The sequence below is a fragment of the Triticum urartu genome, chromosome 5A, assembly GCF_056163025.1.
Source record: "Triticum urartu cultivar PI428250 chromosome 5A, HENAU_Tu73, whole genome shotgun sequence".
Classification (NCBI taxonomy): Eukaryota; Viridiplantae; Streptophyta; class Magnoliopsida; order Poales; family Poaceae; genus Triticum; species Triticum urartu.
In genome coordinates, this window is record NC_141877.1 from 597,992,873 (window position 1) to 598,012,426 (window position 19,554).

The 19,554-nt window shown below is 47.1% G+C and overlaps 2 protein-coding genes across 2 annotated transcripts; one reads left to right on the top strand and one right to left on the bottom strand.

Moving 5' to 3' along the window:
- The first annotated feature begins 6,940 nt into the window (after window positions 1-6,940).
- On the top strand, window positions 6,941-8,050 carry LOC125506134 (BTB/POZ and MATH domain-containing protein 2-like). The gene has a single exon (XM_048670999.2). The coding sequence runs from the start codon at window positions 6,941-6,943 to the stop codon at window positions 8,048-8,050; it is 1,110 nt and encodes a 369-aa protein (XP_048526956.2).
- A 1,046-nt stretch (window positions 8,051-9,096) lies between these two features.
- LOC125509645 (GDSL esterase/lipase At5g03610-like) lies at window positions 9,097-10,451 on the bottom strand. Its single transcript, XM_048674661.2, has 3 exons — window positions 10,394-10,451; window positions 9,978-10,262; window positions 9,097-9,893 (listed from the first exon to the last, which is right to left on the bottom strand). Exons 1-3 carry the CDS (start codon window positions 10,449-10,451, stop codon window positions 9,097-9,099), a joined length of 1,140 nt encoding a protein of 379 aa, XP_048530618.1.
- Between the last annotated feature and the right edge of the window lie 9,103 nt (window positions 10,452-19,554).

Here is a 19,554-nt window from a genome sequence, read left to right on the forward strand (position 1 = left end):
CTGTAACCAAACGTTTCTTCAACTCCTGAAAACTAGCTTCACATTCATTAGTCCATTTGAACTTGGTGTCCTTCTTCAACAACTCCGTCATAGGCTTCGCAATCTTGAAAAAATTCTCAATGAATCTCTGGTAATATCCCGTGAGTCCTAGAAAACTGCGAATCTCCCCAACTGAGATGGGTGCCAACCACTCAGTTACAGACTAAACCTTGGTGGGGTCTACTGCTATACCTTCTCCTGATATAACATGTCCAAGAAACCCTACTTCCTTCAACCAAAACTCACACTTGCTAAACTTGGCATATAGCTGATGTTCCCTGAGCTTCTCGAGAACTAAGCGCAAGTGTTCCTTGTGTTCCTCTTCATTCTTCGAGTATACCAAAATATCATCAATGAACACCACTACAAACTTATCCAAAAACTCCATGAACACCTTATTCATCATACTCATGAAGTAGGAAGGGGCGTTGGTCAATCCAAATGACGTGACCGTGTACTCATATAGCCCATACCTTGTGGTGAAAGTTGTTTTAGGTATATCCTTTTCTCGAATCTTCAACTGGTGGTATCCTGATTGCAGATCGATCTTGGAAAATACTTTAGCTCCTTGCAGCTGGTCAAACAAATCGTTGATCATCAGTAGTGGGTACTTGTTCTTGATCGTCACTTCATTCAATGCTCGATAATCAACAACCATTCTCAAAGATCCATCCTTCTTCTCAACCAAGAGGACCGGGGCTCCCCATGGGGATGAACTTCGTCTAATGTAACCTTTCTCCAATAACTCCTTAATCTGCTTCTTAATTTCCTCCAGATCATTTGCGGGCATCTGGTATGGCCTCTTTGATATTGGTCCGGTGCCTGGCAACAACTCTATCAAAAATTCTATATCCCGATCCGGCGGCATGCCTGGTAATTCCTCTAGAAATACACGCGGGTAATCCTTCACTACAGGCACTTCCTCCTGAACAACTCCTGAGAGGGAATTTACTTGGGTCCTTCTTGGCGCATGCCTGGATACATACTTGATCCTTTTTCCCTCCGGGGTGGTGAGTAAAATTGACTTACAAGCACAATCGATGTTTCCTCCATACTTCGATAACCAATCCATGCCTAATATTATATCCAATCCTTGGGACTCCAAAATTATTAGGTCTGAGGGGAAAACATAACTACCAATGGTTACGGGTAACCGATCACACCATCGGCTGGCCATATACTCCGCTCCTGGCGAGCTTACTAACATGGGTGACCTAAGGGCTAATGTTGTCAACTGGAGGTGGTGGCGGTGGGTTGTTGTTGTTGCCTTGGTTCTGGACTAGTAGTTGCATCAAGGCATTATGTTGTTGGATCAACTGAGTGAGCTTCGATGGGAAAACAAATCCGGGGTCATGTCTCGGAGGCATCTGATGGGTTTAGAGGAGAGAGATTAGAATAGAATGAGGTCTAAGGAGAAAACACTACCCATATGCACATGAGACAAACACATTCATATCACACCACTCAATTCAAACAAGGGCATACAATCGATCTGGCTATCGTTACAAAAACCTAGATTACTAATATATACATGGGGGGATACTACTGATAATATGGTGGTCATCTAGAAATTTTGATCGGTGGAAGAATCCATGATATCTTCTCTAGCTTCGTCTTCATAATCATCATCACTACTATTGGGGTCGGAGTCAGTGTCGTCGATGATGATGTAGTCCTCGGGATGGTCGTCATCTCCTCCTGGCGCGGGGTCTCCCATGAATACTCCTAGCTTCCTCGTCATGTCGTCATTCTTTTCTACTAGTATTGCGATTTCCTCCTCGTATCCGTCATGTGTAGACTTGAGTTCCCCTGCAAGCTCCATGTTCCTGGTCATCACCTTCTTTAGATCTATCATACTTGCGCACATTTGGTTCTCCTAGCGACGAATGTGCTGGTTTAACTCCTGGATGAAGGCTGCAATGGACCTGTCCCTCCTGGTGTTGATCATCTCCCATTGCTCATCTCGGCGCCCACATATCTGGTAGATGGTGTCCTTAAGATTCTTGTGATAAACTTCGCCGATGCGTCCCATGGCGATGTGGGCTGCCATGCTCTTTCCTAGACTCCAGATTGGTGCATCAAAGGAAAACTCTATGGGCTCAGTTACTGGCGTGAATGTCCTTCCTGGAACATGAAATCGAATCATCCAACGCTCCTCTTCTGGTAAAGTGGCAGTGTAGGTCCCGGTGAAGCTTGGTATTCCGATGTTCAGGTACCTAGTGACTTCCTTCAAGTGTCGTCCAAAAGGGGTGTCTTCATCCGGTTGAACAAACTTGTTCCTTGGGTCTGCCATCTATAGAGTGGAAAATGGAGAGGGGTCGAAAATGAGTAGAGAAGAGTGACATATATATGGCTTATCTTAGTGGTCACGTCCTGCTTATCTTAGTGGTCACGTCCTATAATCAGCATGTGCTCTGATACCATCTTGTAGCGATCCGACCTCAAACGGTCAAATCTCTATGCATAAGTGTCATCCCTGGATCGGTAATGCTGGCACACATAGTACTTGAAGGATTTATAACAGAGTTTCAATCACACACTTAATACATCGATAGTCTCAAAAGAGAACTTATTACAATAATATGACTTAAGGCCAACTAAATAAGATAACATCGGAAGGCTTCGAAGGTAAAGTGAGTCCATCAACTCCAACGGCATAGCTGAGTGCACGACAACGACCTAGCGCACCTTACTCCTCGTCTAAAAAATCAGCAACATAATACGTTGCAACCCAAAAATGGGTCAGCACATGAAATATGCTGGCAAAATAACACTGTAGAGCAATGAACATGAAACAGCTATAACTACATGCATATATGGCTGGTGGAGGCTCTACGTTTTTCATGTTTTTGCGAAAAGCCAATTTTTTCCTACAACAAAGGAATATATTTTGTTTAACTAGCATGGTAGCTGATAAACATTGAGAATGGTAACACCATCTCAATCCCAATTAAAGTAATCATTAACCCAGCAAGTTATTTAAGTAAAGTGATGAGGTCAACATAATAATTCAAGCACCAGATACTCAAGATGTCCATAACCGGGGACACGGCTAATCATGATTAGTTTGTACACTCTGCAGAGGTTTGCACACTTTTCCCCTCAAGACTCGATCTCCTCCGTTGATTTCTCACACTACATGATGTTTGAGAAACGGATGACCGAGACACAGTCTTTCAGAAGCATTAGCCCTTTCGACGGGTAAACTGTACCACCTACATCCCCTACATCTGCTAGTTTACCATTGAAAGAGGTCACACAACATAATCAACTATGCCAGAGCCCATAATGGCTTGTGGCTGCACACGGAAGTTTCCAGCATGAATAACAATATGATCCCTTTGAGCCTGGGTGGCGGACCATAGGATGACCACACGGATTCCCCGGGATCTCCTTGGACAGCACTGGTTTTCCCCAGGTGCCCACAAACAACCCACCCAGATGTGTGTTAAAGTAGCCACCTTAAATAAACCCTTAGTTCCTAATAATTCTCACAACTGTCATGCATCACTCAAACCAAACCACGTCTACGAGCATAGCATAGCAGTATAAGAATACGTAAAAGTAACTCCCAGGGTTTGAAATAAAAGGGCAATAGGTACTACCTCAACTACTACTTCTCGATACCCACATGTTATCAAGTCCTAACCATGCAATGTTTGAGGGTTTGAACTAATGCATAAAACTGGGTAATAAAAGGATATGATCAAAGTGTTACTTGCCTTGCTAACGATCTGCAAACCCTAGAGACTCGTAGTAGCATGCTTCGCACTCCGAAAACTCTATTGCAGACAAATAATAGCATACATAAGCACTCAAGCATAGATGCAAGGGTAAAAGTCAGATGAGAAAGTCCAAATTGAAAGTTCAACTGAAGAGCTTCAATTTGCAAAAAGAATCGCTCAAATTGGAGCTACGAAACTCAAACTACGATCAAAAGAATTTCGAATTCAAATCTGCTTACAACCAAATTTTAAATTGTCAAAACCATGTTCAAGTTGGTTAACTAGAAAGAGGGGTTTGAGACGAAGATTTTGGCGTTGGTTTCATTGGATTTGGACAAACGGTTGAAAAGCTGTTAGGGTTTGAGAATCAGGGGCTAATCTGCAATAAAAAATAATTACGGATAGGTCCCTGGCCGAAAAAAAACAGAAAAGGAAAAATCTATCGGACGGACGTCCGCTAACAGTGACAGATGAACGAAGTTGCTCGTTATAAGAACTAAATGAACAAACGTTCGCAGAATAGGTATGAACCGAAGAAAACCAAGAAAACCGATCTAAAATAAAAACCTAATTAGATCTAGGGTTTATCAAAAATAAACCGAAAAACCAGACAAAAGAACTGGCGTCGGCGGCGGATCCGAACGACGGCGGGCGGCGGCTCCGGCGCGGCAACGGCAAGGCGGGGCGTCGGGCGGGGTCAGCGGACGGCGACGTCGGCACGGGACGACGGCGCGGCAGTGGAGCTGCGGCGGCGGCGCTGGCTGCTGCTGCTTCGGGCGGCGACGGCGGCTGGCGATGTGGGGGGAGGCGGCGGGGGCGGCGGCGGCTTATAAGAGGGCATGGCAAGGAGGCTTGGGGGAGGGGCAAGGCAGCGGGCAGCGTGGCCAAGCAGGACTCGGCGTCCATGCGGTAGAGGGAGTCCGCGGGGAAGACGGCGGGGCAACGGGAATGGGCCGGCTGGGCTTCGGCGCAGTCGGTCTGGGATTTTTTTTAAAATAAATTCTGCCGAAGAAAATCCTAAATAAATATAAAAAAATTCTAAAAAAATGTCAAAAACAATTTTCACCGTCTAAATAAAATATTTATAACAAAGTGAACATTTTTCCGGCCTAAAATGCAATTTTGAGAAATGCATATTTTTTTCTAATTCAAATAAAATCTCAAATAAAATCCAAATAAAATATTTATTTGATTTTAAAATCTTTCCTCCAATATTCCCCTCTCATTTGGAGAAGTCATATTATCTCATCTCTTTTATTTTAATATAGGAAATATTTCAGAGAGAAAAAATATTAAAACAAAAAATGATCCTCTTTTCAAATTTGAAAAAAAAATCAAGTATGAAAATAAATGGAATCCCCAACTCTCTCCGTGGGTCCTTGAGTTTCTTAGGATTTCTAGGATCGCAACAAAATGCAAATAAAATATGATATGTATGTGATGACCTATGTATAACATCCAAATTAAAAATTTGGGATGTTACACTCACTGAAAAACTGAATGTGAAGTATGGATGCCGTGTATTTGGACCTTGTGATCTTGTGTTGTAATTCAATTTATAAAGCACTAAGAAACAAAAAGCATATAATCATCAACCAATTTTTAAGCGAATCCTCAACTATTTGACTAGTTATTACTAATATATTTTGTTAGCTTGCGCCGGTCACGCCGTGGGTAGCCCCACCATCTCCCATTATGACACGTGGCCAATGAGCCTACTTTATCTTTTCCCAACCTTTCTCGTCCCCTTTTTTTCTTCTCCACTGCATCTTCTCATCTCTTTCTCCTCCGCGTAACCATTGGCCGCCTCACCTCGCGATGCTCTTCAACAACATCTCCTCATCTTCTTCTCCGTCGAGTCATACTCCCACCATTTCCTTTCCCCTATCAGGGTCGTCGGCATGTAAGGCCAGAGAGACGCTGTAAGCCTGATCTAGGGGTGAGATCTATGTAGCCAGTTCCTCCCTCCCATGCCCACCCTACGAGCGGGAGGTGGCGTCTTTGCAAGGAGGACAACGGCGACACGGAACTGGGAGCAGCCGGCCGAGATGCTAGGTCCGGCAACCGTGGTTTCTGCAAATGGCGTCTAGGGTGGCTGGAACCGACGACGGAGGTTGCTAGAACAGGAAAAAAGTTGGAACCAGCACGACCATTTCTTGCGACGGGCGCGAGGATGGTGCGTGTCGCGTCGATTTTGTTCAAGACGGCAGCAACAAAAGTTGCAACTGGCGACTGAGAAAGCTCCTAACGGCGACGACAAAAGTTAGGGACCACCAGTTTGTGCGACCGGGGGGAAGTTTCAACCGACGGAAAAAAGCTTGAACCATGGCCTGAAGAAGCCTAAACTGGCTTGCGGGGATGCTATGGCCATGGCCGGTTTTCACCAGAGCCGACTGGACATGCTGCAAACCATGGTCAACAATGTTGCGACCACGGGCGGCATGGCAGCGAAGGGAGGTAATTACATTTTTCTTCTTCTGTGGGACAGGTCATTACATTTTCTTTGGGACAGGTAATTACGTTCAGCTGGATTATAGTAGCACAGTCATTGGTCTTCCAATGCTCCCCTTGCCGGTCGTTCTGCCCACCCCAAACAGTCAAGATGCACTATCGTTGGTTTTCCAGTGCTCCTGAATTTCATTACTTGGCTCCCCGCAAACCATATCTGCCCTTTCTGTTCGAGTACGTACATGCACATATTTTTTTTCCCTGGTCGTGGTCGAGCTACCTCGAATTTGGCTAAAGTTACAGTAGTTGGTTATCTTTTTTTTTTGAAGGGTACAGTAGTTGGTTATTTGTTGCAGACATAGGCGCACGCCCTGGCTTCCATCGTAAAAAAAAAAAGAGAGGCACAAACTTGCACGGAACCGGAACGTGCATGTGTACACCAGTATTCCATACCGAGTATGATTAGTACAGTAGTACGTAGTACAGTTAGTCGCAGATTACTATTTGCTCTCGGTAGCTACCCTAGGCCTTTATATACATGTATACACCAGCACTTGTAAGACATATCCCGCCAGTTGATTTTGAGTTATTACATAATCAAATCAATAAAGCAAAAGAAGCACCAATCGATCATTCGAGTGTTTCGCGTGCATACGTTGTGTTCGGCCCGGCGGCAAGAATCAATCAAGTCTCGGCTTTTTGTGCACGTCCCTGTGCTCTCTATCTACATGCAGAAGCTTGTCTTCCATCTTGCTCCAAGAATGGCGAAGCATTGCAATATTTCTGTTGCCATGGTAGCTGATGAATCTGTGCAGAGGTCATATACACGGTCATGCATTCTCAAGGTAGATGGATACTCAAGAGCCAGGACGCTACTCAAGAACGACGAGTACCTGACTTCTCCACCTTTCAGTGTTGGAGGCCACAACTGGGCCGTGACCTACTACCCAAATGGTAGCGAGCTTTGTCCTGATTACATATCTATTTTTCTACATCTTCGATCCGCCCATGCCGAAGGTGTGAAGGCGAATTTCACGTTCAGTCTACTAGACGAGAACGGAGAACCGGTGCCTTCGTACACCCGTAACCATGGCACACATACATTCTCGAGGAAAGCTCCAAACTGGGGCAACCATAACCTGATGAAGAAAGCTAAGCTGGAAAGATCGGAGCATCTCAAAGATGATTGTCTGACCATAAGATGTGATGTCACCATCATGACGGAGATCCTCGGTGAAGAAGAAACAAGGGCTTCTCCAGACGACTTGCACAAGCATCTCGGTGATCTCCTCGAGAGCAAAGATGCAGCAGACCTAACATTTCAAGTAGGCGGGGAGGAATTCCCCGCTCATAGGTGTGTCCTCGTCGCTCGGTCATCTGTCTTCAAGGCGGAGCTCCACGGCGGCATGGAGGAGAGTTCCAGTAGTGCTATCAAAATCTATGACATGGACCCTGACGTGTTCAAGGCCTTGCTCCATTTCATATACACCAACAAAGTTTCTCCTGTGATTGATGTGGCGATGGCCAGTCATCTACTCGTAGCGGCTGATAGGTACAACATCGGCAGCCTGAAGCAGATTTGTGAGGAGAAACTGTGTTGTCATATTGATTCAAACATGGTGGCAACCAGTTTGGCTATAGCTGAGCAGCATGGTTTCCATCGTCTGAAAGAAGCTTGTTTGCAGTTCCTTGCTTCACCATCCAATTTGGAGGCGATGATGTCAAGCAACGGTTATGAGCATCTCAAATCTAGCTGCCCGTCTGTTCTCAAGGAGATCATAGCTAGAATACTCCCGGCTGAATGGAACGCAGCAAAGGATATTATCATGTCAATTTAGTGCTAGTGTGTTTGGTACTGTTATCATGCATGTGGTCATCCAATATTTTAGTACTAATGTTTATGCTACTTCTCCATGTATGGTTGCATCATTATTGCATGCATGTTACAGACCAAAAATGTTAGTATCAATCATCCAATATGTTCATGCAAGTAGAATGGCATATTTTTTCTTGCGGGAGAAAGATAGTATTATTTGATTATCCGCTGTTTGCCCATCAACCTGGCATGGCTGCCCATCCACCTTACTTTGTGTGTTAGTTTGATTACTGAGAAGTTACTTCATGCGAAACACACATAGTTACGTTCAGCTGGATATTGAATTAGTATCATTCGTGTTCCAAGATTTGCATATATGGTCCAGACGCTTCTGAATTTTTTTAAGAAAAATGGAAGCTTCATTACCCGGGGCTTTTGTTCCAACTAATAATAGCTGCACACAAACGAACCCAGTTAGTTTTTTGTTGTAGAATTTGTCCATGACAAGACAGCTTGAGATATTCGGTTTTAGAACACAACAGTCAAATATTTCAAAACTATAGTAGAAACAACTGCAGAATGCGTCCCTCTGGCAAAGGATATGATAGCTCCCTCTCCTTCTCATTAAATAGGTTCCATATATCAGATTTTTGCCTAGGAGCGCTAAGATATACTCCTAAGAGCATCTTCAACAGGCGCCCAAAAAGAGCTCCGCGCATTAAAAGTTTATTTTTTTGGGCGCCGGGCAGCTCCACAGAAGCTATAGCGCTAAAAGTTTTTGGGCGTGCCCTGAAAAACGCGATCGCGCGTAACATATTTTGGGTGCCGGATTGCACGCGCTTCACAATTTGCACTATCTGTTTTTTAGGCGCGCATTTTTGAGCGCTGTCAAAGCAAAGTTGGTACCGGCGCATTAAAAGTGCTACAGTGGCACGCTATAACGTTTATTGGGTGCGGAATTTTTATGCGGCCGTTGGAGATGCTCTAACATCCTATGATATAAGAGCGTAGTATAGTTCAAGGTGGAGCACAGCATGGTATACATGCACACGTACGTGGATGCATCATCTACCTAATGAGCCCTAAGAACTTCCTGATGGGGTAGTCGAGCGGGCCCATGACGGCCTGCCACCCAACCATGGTGGGGTTCATCTCGTCCCAGAAGAAGAAATAGTTGGGGTTGTCGCACACTTTGTAGAGGGGCTCCAGCTTCTCCGTGTCGACCTGCCCGCAGTACCCCTTGGGGTCTGTGCTCTCGCAGCACGGCGCCAGCTTCTCCCTGAAGAGATTGGGAATGATGTCGCCGCCCCCGTCTTCGTCGTTGTAGTGCCGGACGACGTTGCTGAAGGCGGCGTTGAGGTCGACTACGAGCACGTCCTCCATGCCGGCCAGCTCGTTGGCGAGGTGGTGGTTGTGGAGCGTGGCGGCCAGGTTGCGCCTCTCGTTGCAGCGCGTGTGGTTGAAGGCCCTGGTCTCGGACGGCGAGCAGCCGAAAGGGTGGAGGTTGTTGACGAGCACCTTCTGGACGCCAATGTCCTGCAGGCGCCGCACGTTGAACGCGATCTCCTCCACCACCTTCCTGGCGAAATCCTCCACCTCGGCGAAGCTCTTGGTGTCGGCGGGAAGGGCAGCGTAGTCGTTGCCGGAGACGGCGACGAGCGCGACGGATTTTGATGCCAGGCGGTCCTGGTCGATGTCCCCGTCCTTGACGAGCTTGTGGAAGGTGTGGATCTGCCTGGCGAGCGTCTGGGTGCCCGGCACGTCGAACACGCCGGAGCCGCCGGCGGCGAAGTTCAAGCCTGCCCGGCCGACCTTGCGCGTGAGCCTGTGCGCCGGAGGGGACTTTTTCTGCCCTAGCATGTAGGCTGCAAAGTGGTTCAATAGAATGACACGTCGGTCCATCAATCAAGTCGGCGAAGGAAGATTTAGCAAGGGGACGACGCACGTACCGATAAAGTCGGACTGAACCAAGCTGTTGGAGAAGCGGCCGGATAAGCCATAGGGATAGCGCCACTGGCGATTCAGCTGGGATCTAGGGTTCATCTTGACGAGGTTGCCGTTGTCGGCGAAGGAGTCGCCGAAGACGTAGAAGCTGTAGCCATTGTAGTCGTCGGAGTGGTCGTGCTGGTGCCCGTCGTCGCCGCTGTGCCCGTTATGGCCGTGGTGGTTCCCCTTTCCGGGCGGGTGGCGCCCCTTCCCAAGCCCCTGCGGCGGGGACGACTCCACGGGAGAAACTGCACGCACGCAGATCGATCAATTTATGCAGCAAAACGTAACATGAGCAGCTACCAACATACAATTAGAATGTGTAGAAACTAATAAGAATCAAGTGTGCTAATGAACAATCTAGCAAGTGCGCACGTACCATTGAGATGGAGGAGGAGGAGGGCGCAGGCGAGCGGAGGGATCGCCGGGAGATTCATCCTGCTCGGCCGAACTGGCCGGCCGGCGTGATGTGTATGTGCGTGGTGCTTTGGAGGAGGAGCGAGGGAGATGCGTGCGTGGAGAAGATCAGGTGAGTTTTATAGCCAAAATCCTTGATCCACATGCGGTTAGTACGCGTGATGCGGTGCGATCGCAACAAACTGATCCATCATTTGCAGGTTGTTACGCCGGACGCCGCCATTCCTTACGCGAAACTACCGGCGCCGATCTATCTCTGTCGTGCGCGCCCTCCTCTCTCCGGCGGAACCCGCGGCGCGACACCAAAATTTACCCTACGTAAAAAAAGTGTCGACCTCCCGCACACACGTGCTCCCTCGGGCGGCTGGCCCAGTATAGTTCAGCTGCTGTTTCTTTTATTTTACTAGCAAAAAGGCTCGTGCGTTGTAACGGGAGAAAAAAAATACCACACACTCTTAATTTACAATTTTTTTATAATCTGAGAATTCGTAGCTATTTCTTAAATACATGAAGAGTTGTTGAAAAGATACAGGGTTTTTTAATCTTAAAAAGAGAATTTTTTTTGTCTGCAAAAGAAACTTTTTTGTATAGTCTCCTGTTGACGCGGGTACTTGCGCCCCTATTTCATCACAATTTTTTGCCATACATGTCATAGGTATTGATCCCTGTTCATCACTATTTATATCTTATCAAACTTGTCTTTTATTTTTTATATTTTTGATGCATGCCTCCTTTTAACTTTTTTTCATGCATGTCCTCTCACCTCTCTTTTTTCTTTTTATATACAGGAGAATAGTGTAACATCTCTTCTTTATCGGATCTCCTTTGCAATTTCTTTTTTATTTATTTTATAGTGCACATCCCATCTTTATTGGGTCCTTCTTTTATTTCTTGTCATTCATGTCCTTAATTATTGGTTGTCTCTAGCAAAGTTATCTTCAATTTCATGTCCAATCCTGATTTTGGTGAGGTGCTCATCCCCAATCTGAATCAGTACCGGTATGAAAAAAGACATATAATGCATTGTTGATTAACATTGCAGGTTAGATAATATTTTTTAAATTGCTAACAGGTAAAATAACATCGTATTTAGGCTCTACATATTATTCTAATCAAATTTCATGTATTACATGTTAAACTTGAAGTTACAGTTTAGAAGATATGAATATTAAAAAAATATATTTCGTATGTACTACGGATTTAATGTCAAAAATATCAGGGGGTTTTCTAAAAAATAGCACGACAGACTAAGAATATCTATTTCTTTTATTAGTAGGTATAGAAAACATGAATATTTAGTTATTTTTTAAAAGTGGACATTTGTCTTGCATAAAATGGTTTTTAACTCCCTGAATATTTTTTTGAAAATACTAAATGTGAGCACGTTTAACAAAAAAACATTTTTAAATTTTGAACATTTTGAAAAACATGAAGATTTTTTAGTTTTGCGAACATTCTTTAGAAATTGCGAACATTCTTTGAACATGAAAATAAAAAGAAGGAAATTGAAAGACAAAACTGTCTAGAAAACTGATAAACAAAACAACAGGAAAAAGAAAAACTACAAATGCAGATCGGAATCCTATTTAAATTGGGATCGGGCCATCAATGTGCTTCCCTGTGAGCTTGGTCGACGTTTTGGCATAGAGAGCGTGAAATAGGATATTCTGAACCCGAAATTGCTTCACTTACGGATGATGCTTACGGAAACTGTCGTATGGACAGATGTGCCAGCGCCTAATTCATCCCTCCCCCTGAATTTCGGATATGGGGCCCTCCTCCTCCCAGTCAGATGATTTCATTTCAGTCCGTAAGTGAAAACGCGTTGAAAGTTGCCTATAAGTGTGGCATCTCTCTTCTGAACCCGACAGCGAAAGAGCGTGCACGGCTCACTCAGGCGTATTCAATGCGATCCTAGGAGCTCGCATAACCCACGGGGTTGTGGCGATGTTCTACCATAGCCCCGTTTCTCGTAGTCGAGCTTAAACCATGTAAGAGCAACTCTAGCAGATCCCGTAAAACGCGAACCAACCTATGGTTGAGATGGTTAGGTGGACAGTGGTATCCTCAGCCCACCAGGGTTCAAATTTTGGTGCTCGCATTATTTTTGAATTTATTTCAGGATTTCCGGTGATGCGCTTTCAGTGGGAGGAGACGTTCCCGTCGACGACGAGGCGCCTATGGTGACTTCGTAAATCTCAAGATGATATGCTGGCTCAGTCTCTCGGAGGTGCTCATAGGGGTAGGGTGTGCGTGTGTGCGTTCATAGGGGTGAGTGTATGCGCGTGTGTATGAGCGCTTATGTCTGTACTGATGCTCAAAAAAAGCAGATCCCGCAAAACGCCGGCCCAAAAAACGCATTTGCAGTTCGCGCAAAACAGATTTTGCGGGCCGGCACGGACTGGCACAGATGCAGACCCCGCAAACGGTCAGCTATGCGGGTTCTGCTCGGACACCACCGTGACGACCCGCAAACAGATAAACTGCAAATCTCGCATTTGACATAGAATTTCACAACCAAGTTCAAATTCAAATGACATAAACAGTTTTACGCGTAAATAGAAGCCAAGTTCATTACGGCTAACGCAAAAGAGGTCTCTGCAAAAGGTTTGCGCCCATGTCCGGCATCATCTTGATCGATCTTCACTCCGTGCCATCGGGTCCACCTTGGAGTTCATCGGCGCCACCGAATCCACCTCCGGCGCTTGTTCCAACTCCCGCTCCGAAATCATCCACATTGCCACCATATGGAGCGGAGAAAACATCACTGGAACCGTAGCACGAACCGGCCGACGCCACCATTCTTCTCTTCAAGATTTCTCTCCTTGCCATATCATGCCATGTTTTGGTGAGGTCATCCATGTCATTGCGGTTCATTGACATGATCTTGTTCTCTTCGGCAAGCAACATGGACATAGATTTGTTTTCGGCGGCTCGTGCTCTTCTCTCCTCGATGGCAGCTTTGCGCAGCCCCTCTTCCTTGAGTAACTGCCACTTTTCTTGCTTCTCCTTCGCCTTCTTCTTAGCCAACTCTTTCTTGATCTTCAACGATTTCAACAACATCGACTCGTTGGATTGCAACATGGCATCAACCTTCTCCCTCAAGCTTGATGCTTCTTGCTCTCTCTTCATCTTCTCCTTGGTCTTCTTGTCACCATCGGGCTTGTGCAAATTTCTTGGGCCATCATCATCCTCATCTTCATCCATGTTTGTAAGTGAGCCCCTCTTTGGTGGGGATTCTTTGTCGATCAACTTCCACTTCTCGCAATTTTGGAGCAACTCCCAACAATGCTCTACTTTGAAAATTTTGCCTTCCGAAGCTTTCATGTCCTTGTATCTATGTTGAGCAATCTTGTCCTACACAATGTGAACAAAGTGATCCAATCATTTATCATGATGCAATATGATGATGCACAATTTGAACAAAGGCAAAACAAACTCACATAGTCAGACTCCACGGTGCCACTTGGAGGTGCATTGCGTACTTGCTCCAAGCAAGCTGTCCAACGACTTCACATAGGCTTGATGTTCTCCCAACGCCCTTGAAGCGATCGAAATGTGCATGGAGTCCTATTGGGATACTTTGCCATAATGCAGAAGTATTGATCTTCGATCCTTTGCCAATATCTCTTGGAAGTTTGAGATGTACCCGTGCATGCATCAAGAGACACCGCACTCCATGCTTGAATCAAAGCTTGATCTTCCAAGATCGTGTAGTTCTTCGATCTTATGCTTTTCCCAGTTTTTGCTTGCGATTGCTCAAACGCTTCCGCTTCGATCTCCTCCAATTCGTCCGCACAACCATGATCATCCACGCCGGCCTCCGTTTCATTATACTTGAATGGTTCGAAAGGGGCTTGATCAATGTCAACCGCGTTCGTGTCCAACAAGTTCACGAACTCTGTTGTTGCATTGTTCGAACCACCGCTATAGCGAACGATAACAAGTCACGCGCTATCGAGAATAATGGCGAAAAATGAAAGGGAATCGCCAAGACCAAAGGCGCATACCTTCCGGCCATTTCGTCGAACACCTCGCTCGCGGGGGGAGTGGCACCGTTGAACGGCATCGCCGGAGCACCTCCTTGTGGCGGGATGGAGCAAGAGGTTGAAGAAGATGGCTTCTTTGAAGCTGGAACCTTCCTTCGCTTTACGCCCACGACCTTGCCGACCTTCTCCGCCGCCGGCCGGGATCGTGCTGCCGCGTTGGCGCCCGGAGCGTGGGCCATCGCGGCGGGGGCGGCCGGATTCTCGCCCTGCACGACCACGTTGCCCTGCCGCTTGCGGGCAGGCGCGGCTTGGGCTTGCGCGACAGCGGCGGGGCCAACTTGGCCGGCGACGAGATCCGCCCGAGCGGAAGGGGCGTGCTCGACCTCGACGGTGACGGGGGACAGCAGGGGGTCGTCCATGGCGGCGCCGGCCGGCCGGGGAGGAGCAGCCGGAGCTTGCGGAGTGGGGGCAATGGTGGCGGAGGGTGCGGGGAGCGGGAAAGGCCGCGCGTAAATGTCCCTCCCGCCAAATCTTGCGTGGGATAGGGGTTGAGCTCGGGTCGGCCTCCCAGCCCGTGAAGATAGAGGTTGGGGGAGAAGATTTGCCGCGCCCCGCAAAAAAATTTAAGGGCCGGGACGGGATGCGGAGTCTGCTCGTGCAGATTTTCTGACCCCAACCCGCAATTTGGCGGTTATTTTAGGGACCGGCGCGTTTTGCGGGGTCTGCTAGAGTTGCTCTAAAGTGATTGAAAGTATGATCTTCTTTTATGTACTTCACGTCATATTCCGACCGGTAAAATTATTTTACAGCATATGGAAGAGGCCTTAAAACAGGGAAAATTATTATTGTGCCACTGGCCGGCTCCAGAATATGATGCTTGCCACTAGTTTTGTCGAAATTGTGCACAAGCCACCAACTCAAGTTGAAATGTTGGATCGAAGCCACCGCACACTTTGGTGCTCGTTGCTGCTACCAAGTCACCCCTCACTATTGTTTTCTTTGACCCACTTCCTTCCCTATTGGACCCACTACTTTGCCATGTCATCGGCAATGAAGAGGATGCTCCTTTGACCCTAGTTCTTTTCTTTTAGGTCCCATTAATTTACCATGTGATTGTAGACCCACTCGTAACAGCTAACACATCCGGTCAATCCCCCAAGCCCGAGCCATCCCCCTTGTCTTCATCTTCCAGCCATCGCGTCCAATTTCCTCTGGTCCTCCGCCCCGCAACGGGTAGATGCGAGCTACCTTCTAGATCTATGCTAACTGACAATGTAACTAGGCGGGCATGAGAGGGTGGAACAAGGTCGCGACGAGATGCTCTGATCGGCACTACGACGATGTTGTCTCCCGGCCTGCCAGCGATGTTGGGGCCACGTACGCGGGCTTGGTAGCTCGCGCAAGCCGGTGATCCCTTTTTTCAAGTGACAGGAGCGCGGGGGAAATGGACTGCTAGCATGTTCGGTAAAGAACGAGCAGAGCGCGAACCAATCTGTGGTTGGATGGTTGGATAGTTAAAGAAACAGTGATTTCTTAGCCTATCAGATTCAAGTCCTGGTGCTCGCATTATTTCTGAGTTTATTTTCAGATTTCCGGCGATGCGCTTTCAATGGGAGGAGACGTCCTCGTCGACGACGAGACGCCTACGATGAATTTGTAAATTTCAAAATGACATGCCGGCTAAGTCTCTCGGAGATGCTCATAGAGGTAGGGTGTGCGTGTGTGCACTCATAGAGGTGACTGTATGCGCGTATATATAAGCGCTTGCGTTTGTGCTAATGTTAAAAAAAAGAACGAGCGAAGCATGCGGAAAGCAATGACTCATGCGCGGGGATTCAGACTTCATCCAACGGCCACAATTGCCTGAATCCAAGGGCGTGGAAGGCAACCGATCAGGGAGTCATACTCCCTCCGTTCGAAAATACTTGTCTTAAAAATGGATAAAATGAATGTATCTATAACTAAAATAAGTCTAGATACAACCATTTCAAAAATAAATATTTCCGGACGAAGGAAATATCATTCAATGTCAGCTTTAAATTTTACGAGATCTTAAAATTATGGGGGTTAAAATTAAACAAGAAAACATGAATATGAGAAATACAATGGAGACACATTTTATATGTCCTAAACTAAGATTTCATTTCTTATATAAAAGAAGGCAAGTTTCTTGTTATTATCTCCCAGCTGATCAGTTATCCGACGCGTCATCACTGGTATAGTATCATTATACACTTCGTCACACGGACAGATTAGTCTGCCTTACTAGAGGATCTGCTTGCCGCCGACTGTATCGTCGTGGCGGTGCGGTTGGGCTCCACGATGGTCGTTGAGGTCCTTGAGTCCAACATCAACGTGCTTCTCGACAGCCCGGATGAAGCAAGATAATGCGGTGGCGGTGTCACTGCTGCGAACGACAACCCACATGGTGGACTGCGCGCTAGAGTATAATTTAGTCGGCACGTAATGATACATCGAGAAATAAGGATTCCAGTCGTTCCCGGGCTCTCTCAGAGTTTAGCAACTCTCGGCCGTCGGATCGTTTCGCTTGATACGTTTGGGACCGTCGGATCGAGCCCTTAGTCGCCCCCAGCCGCCGGATTGAACTGAAAACACTGTTGCAATGAATAGTTTGCTTCCCAGTTAAAATATCTTGTGCCACCGCTGTTATTACAGTGCCCTACCGAGGGCGTTTTCGTCTTTGCACATGTTGGCCCATGACGCGTTGATCCCTGGTTGGCCCGTCAATGGATGAGACAAGGGAGGGCGTCTGCCTCGCCTCTTCGTCCTCCCAGTCGCCCCCACCATCCCCGCACTCGCCACTGCCGCCACCCTTCATCCCCCGTGCTCCGCCTCGTCCCCTCCCCTCCCGTCGCCCGAATCACATGCCCGCTGGTCGGGCCGCGGTGGCCGGATTCGAAGACGGCCGGGCGGCGACCATTCCCGTGAGGCTCGGCAGCGAGCAGCGCACGCCGAGGGGTGGAAGGGCGCTCTGGATCCGGGCGGGATGGCGGCCATGGCCGAGCTTGAGTCTAGGCGTGTGGGTGCGTTGGTGAGCGCGGCGGTGGTCGGGGCCGAGCTCTGAGCACGGCGGCGGCCATGGCCCCGTCCTCCCGCATCCCAGCCTCGCTAGCCCCAGCCCTCTCCCCGGCCTCTCCCTCCACCAGACCTCTCCGCCCCGCCCACTTCGCCGCCACCAACGCCGCGTAGACCTCGCCGCCGCCAACGCCCCTCAGACCTCGCTGGCGTGGACCTCTCTCCTCATCTCCCTCGCACCACGCCGCCCGCAGCCTCCCCCTCTCGTCATCAGAAGGGAAGGGAAGGGAAGAGAAGAGGGAGAGTGAGCAGGGCAGGTGGCGGCCAAGGTGCTCATAGATTCGCCGGCGATGTCGTCCGACCTTGGCCTCCGAGTGCTTGTGCTCTGCCTGCTCCGGGCCCATGCAATGACCTGCTCGGGATGCCACCCTCCCCCCTGCTCCAACCCTAATCCCCTCCCCTCCCCTCACGATGTTGCTGCTTTTGGTCACGCAGGTGCACGCACGCGTCCCTGCTCCTCTGGTGGACAAGGTCGGTTCCGATCTGGATGAGCAGCAACTGCTGCAGGTGGATGAGGCACGATCCCTCATGGCTTGTCCCTCCTCCTACTCCCCCTGAACGTGGTGAGCTCCACCCCCTCTTCCTACCCCTGCACATCTATCTTATCTAGCCAATTTGATTGCAATTTATCAGAAAGTGCCAAGCAGCAGGGCTCGAACATCCGCTAAACATCTATTTGGCATTTGTGCTTCTCTTATTGTTATACCTGAATGCTTATTGCCTTCCAGCTCTATGTTTCATGTGCCAATGGCCACTGGTGTTAATTGTTTGGTCAGTGTGCGCTTTAATTTTCATAAATCGCAAAAACAATATATGTTTACCTATTTTGGATTTTGTATCCTATCAGCATAAGGGATAATATTTGCCATCTGCTCTCATATTCTGATATACTTCCTATGTTAGTTTGCACTTCCTCCAGTCAAAGTGTTTAATGTATGCTTGGCTGCATGTTACTTGTTTTGAACGTAGATGAATGGCTGCAAGGCGTAGTAGCAGTAGGTCGGTTCAGTCCTAGCCTTGGATCTAGCACGATTCATCCAAAGTAGTTTTTTGTTGTCTTCCTGGTTCTATTTCTCTGTCAAGAATGGGACAAATTTTTGTTTCTTTCTGTCCAGGAGGAGCTTGGATCTAGCTACATCCTTGGAAGGATATATTTCTGTCCTATGTTCTTTGGTTGGTATTTCTTTTTTCCTATCCTAGAGTGTAAAACACGAATCTCAAGTCTGTGCTATGATGGTTAGTGTGGCTCTTGCCAATTGTTTTTTGGATAAACTAAGTGGATCTGGTCCAAGATTAAGGATAAAATAATTTTAGAGATCTCAGGTTTGGTGTAATTGCAGACTCCACTATTTAGCCTTAGGTTAATGTTGGTGGGTGGTACCAAATTAGGTGCACACTTGTGGCATGTTATATGGTCTAGGTAGGTTCTAAGGAAGGGGATTGTTGGATAGATGGTTGTGCAAGCTTGCTCTTACAATTAGGTTTACTTCATGTGTCTTGTTGTATGCTGGTGCCCCATTATGGCTTCAGGATGAATCTTCTTTTCATATTGGCCTACATTATATGCTGGCGCGGTGGCGCCCCATTATGGCTTCAAGATGTGGATGCTTGCTTAGGATCAAATTTACTTCCAGCTTTGTCTTGGCCTTTTCCTGAATCTTGTTCAATTGTTCATTGCAACGTGGGATATACCGTGTCTCTCTTCCAATGCAACCTGCAAATTTTTTTAGGAAAATTATTCTAATACTCTTTTTTCCATTTCTAATACTCTTTTTAGGCCCACATATGCTGGTTTCTAATACTCTTTTTTCCTTCTTTTCGTGTTCAAGGAAAAAAAATCGAGTGCTGCAGTGAATCATCTAATTCAGGGACGAAACACAAATCAGATTGTGCTTATGTCGCTACCTCCTACGTCTACAACAGTACAATTTCAGGTCTGTATATATGGACCAACCTGTTATTTGTACCATGTCACTGATTCATACTGGTTGTTAGAATTTAGTTGCTTGTCAAATGTTCATTGTATTAAGAAGTATGA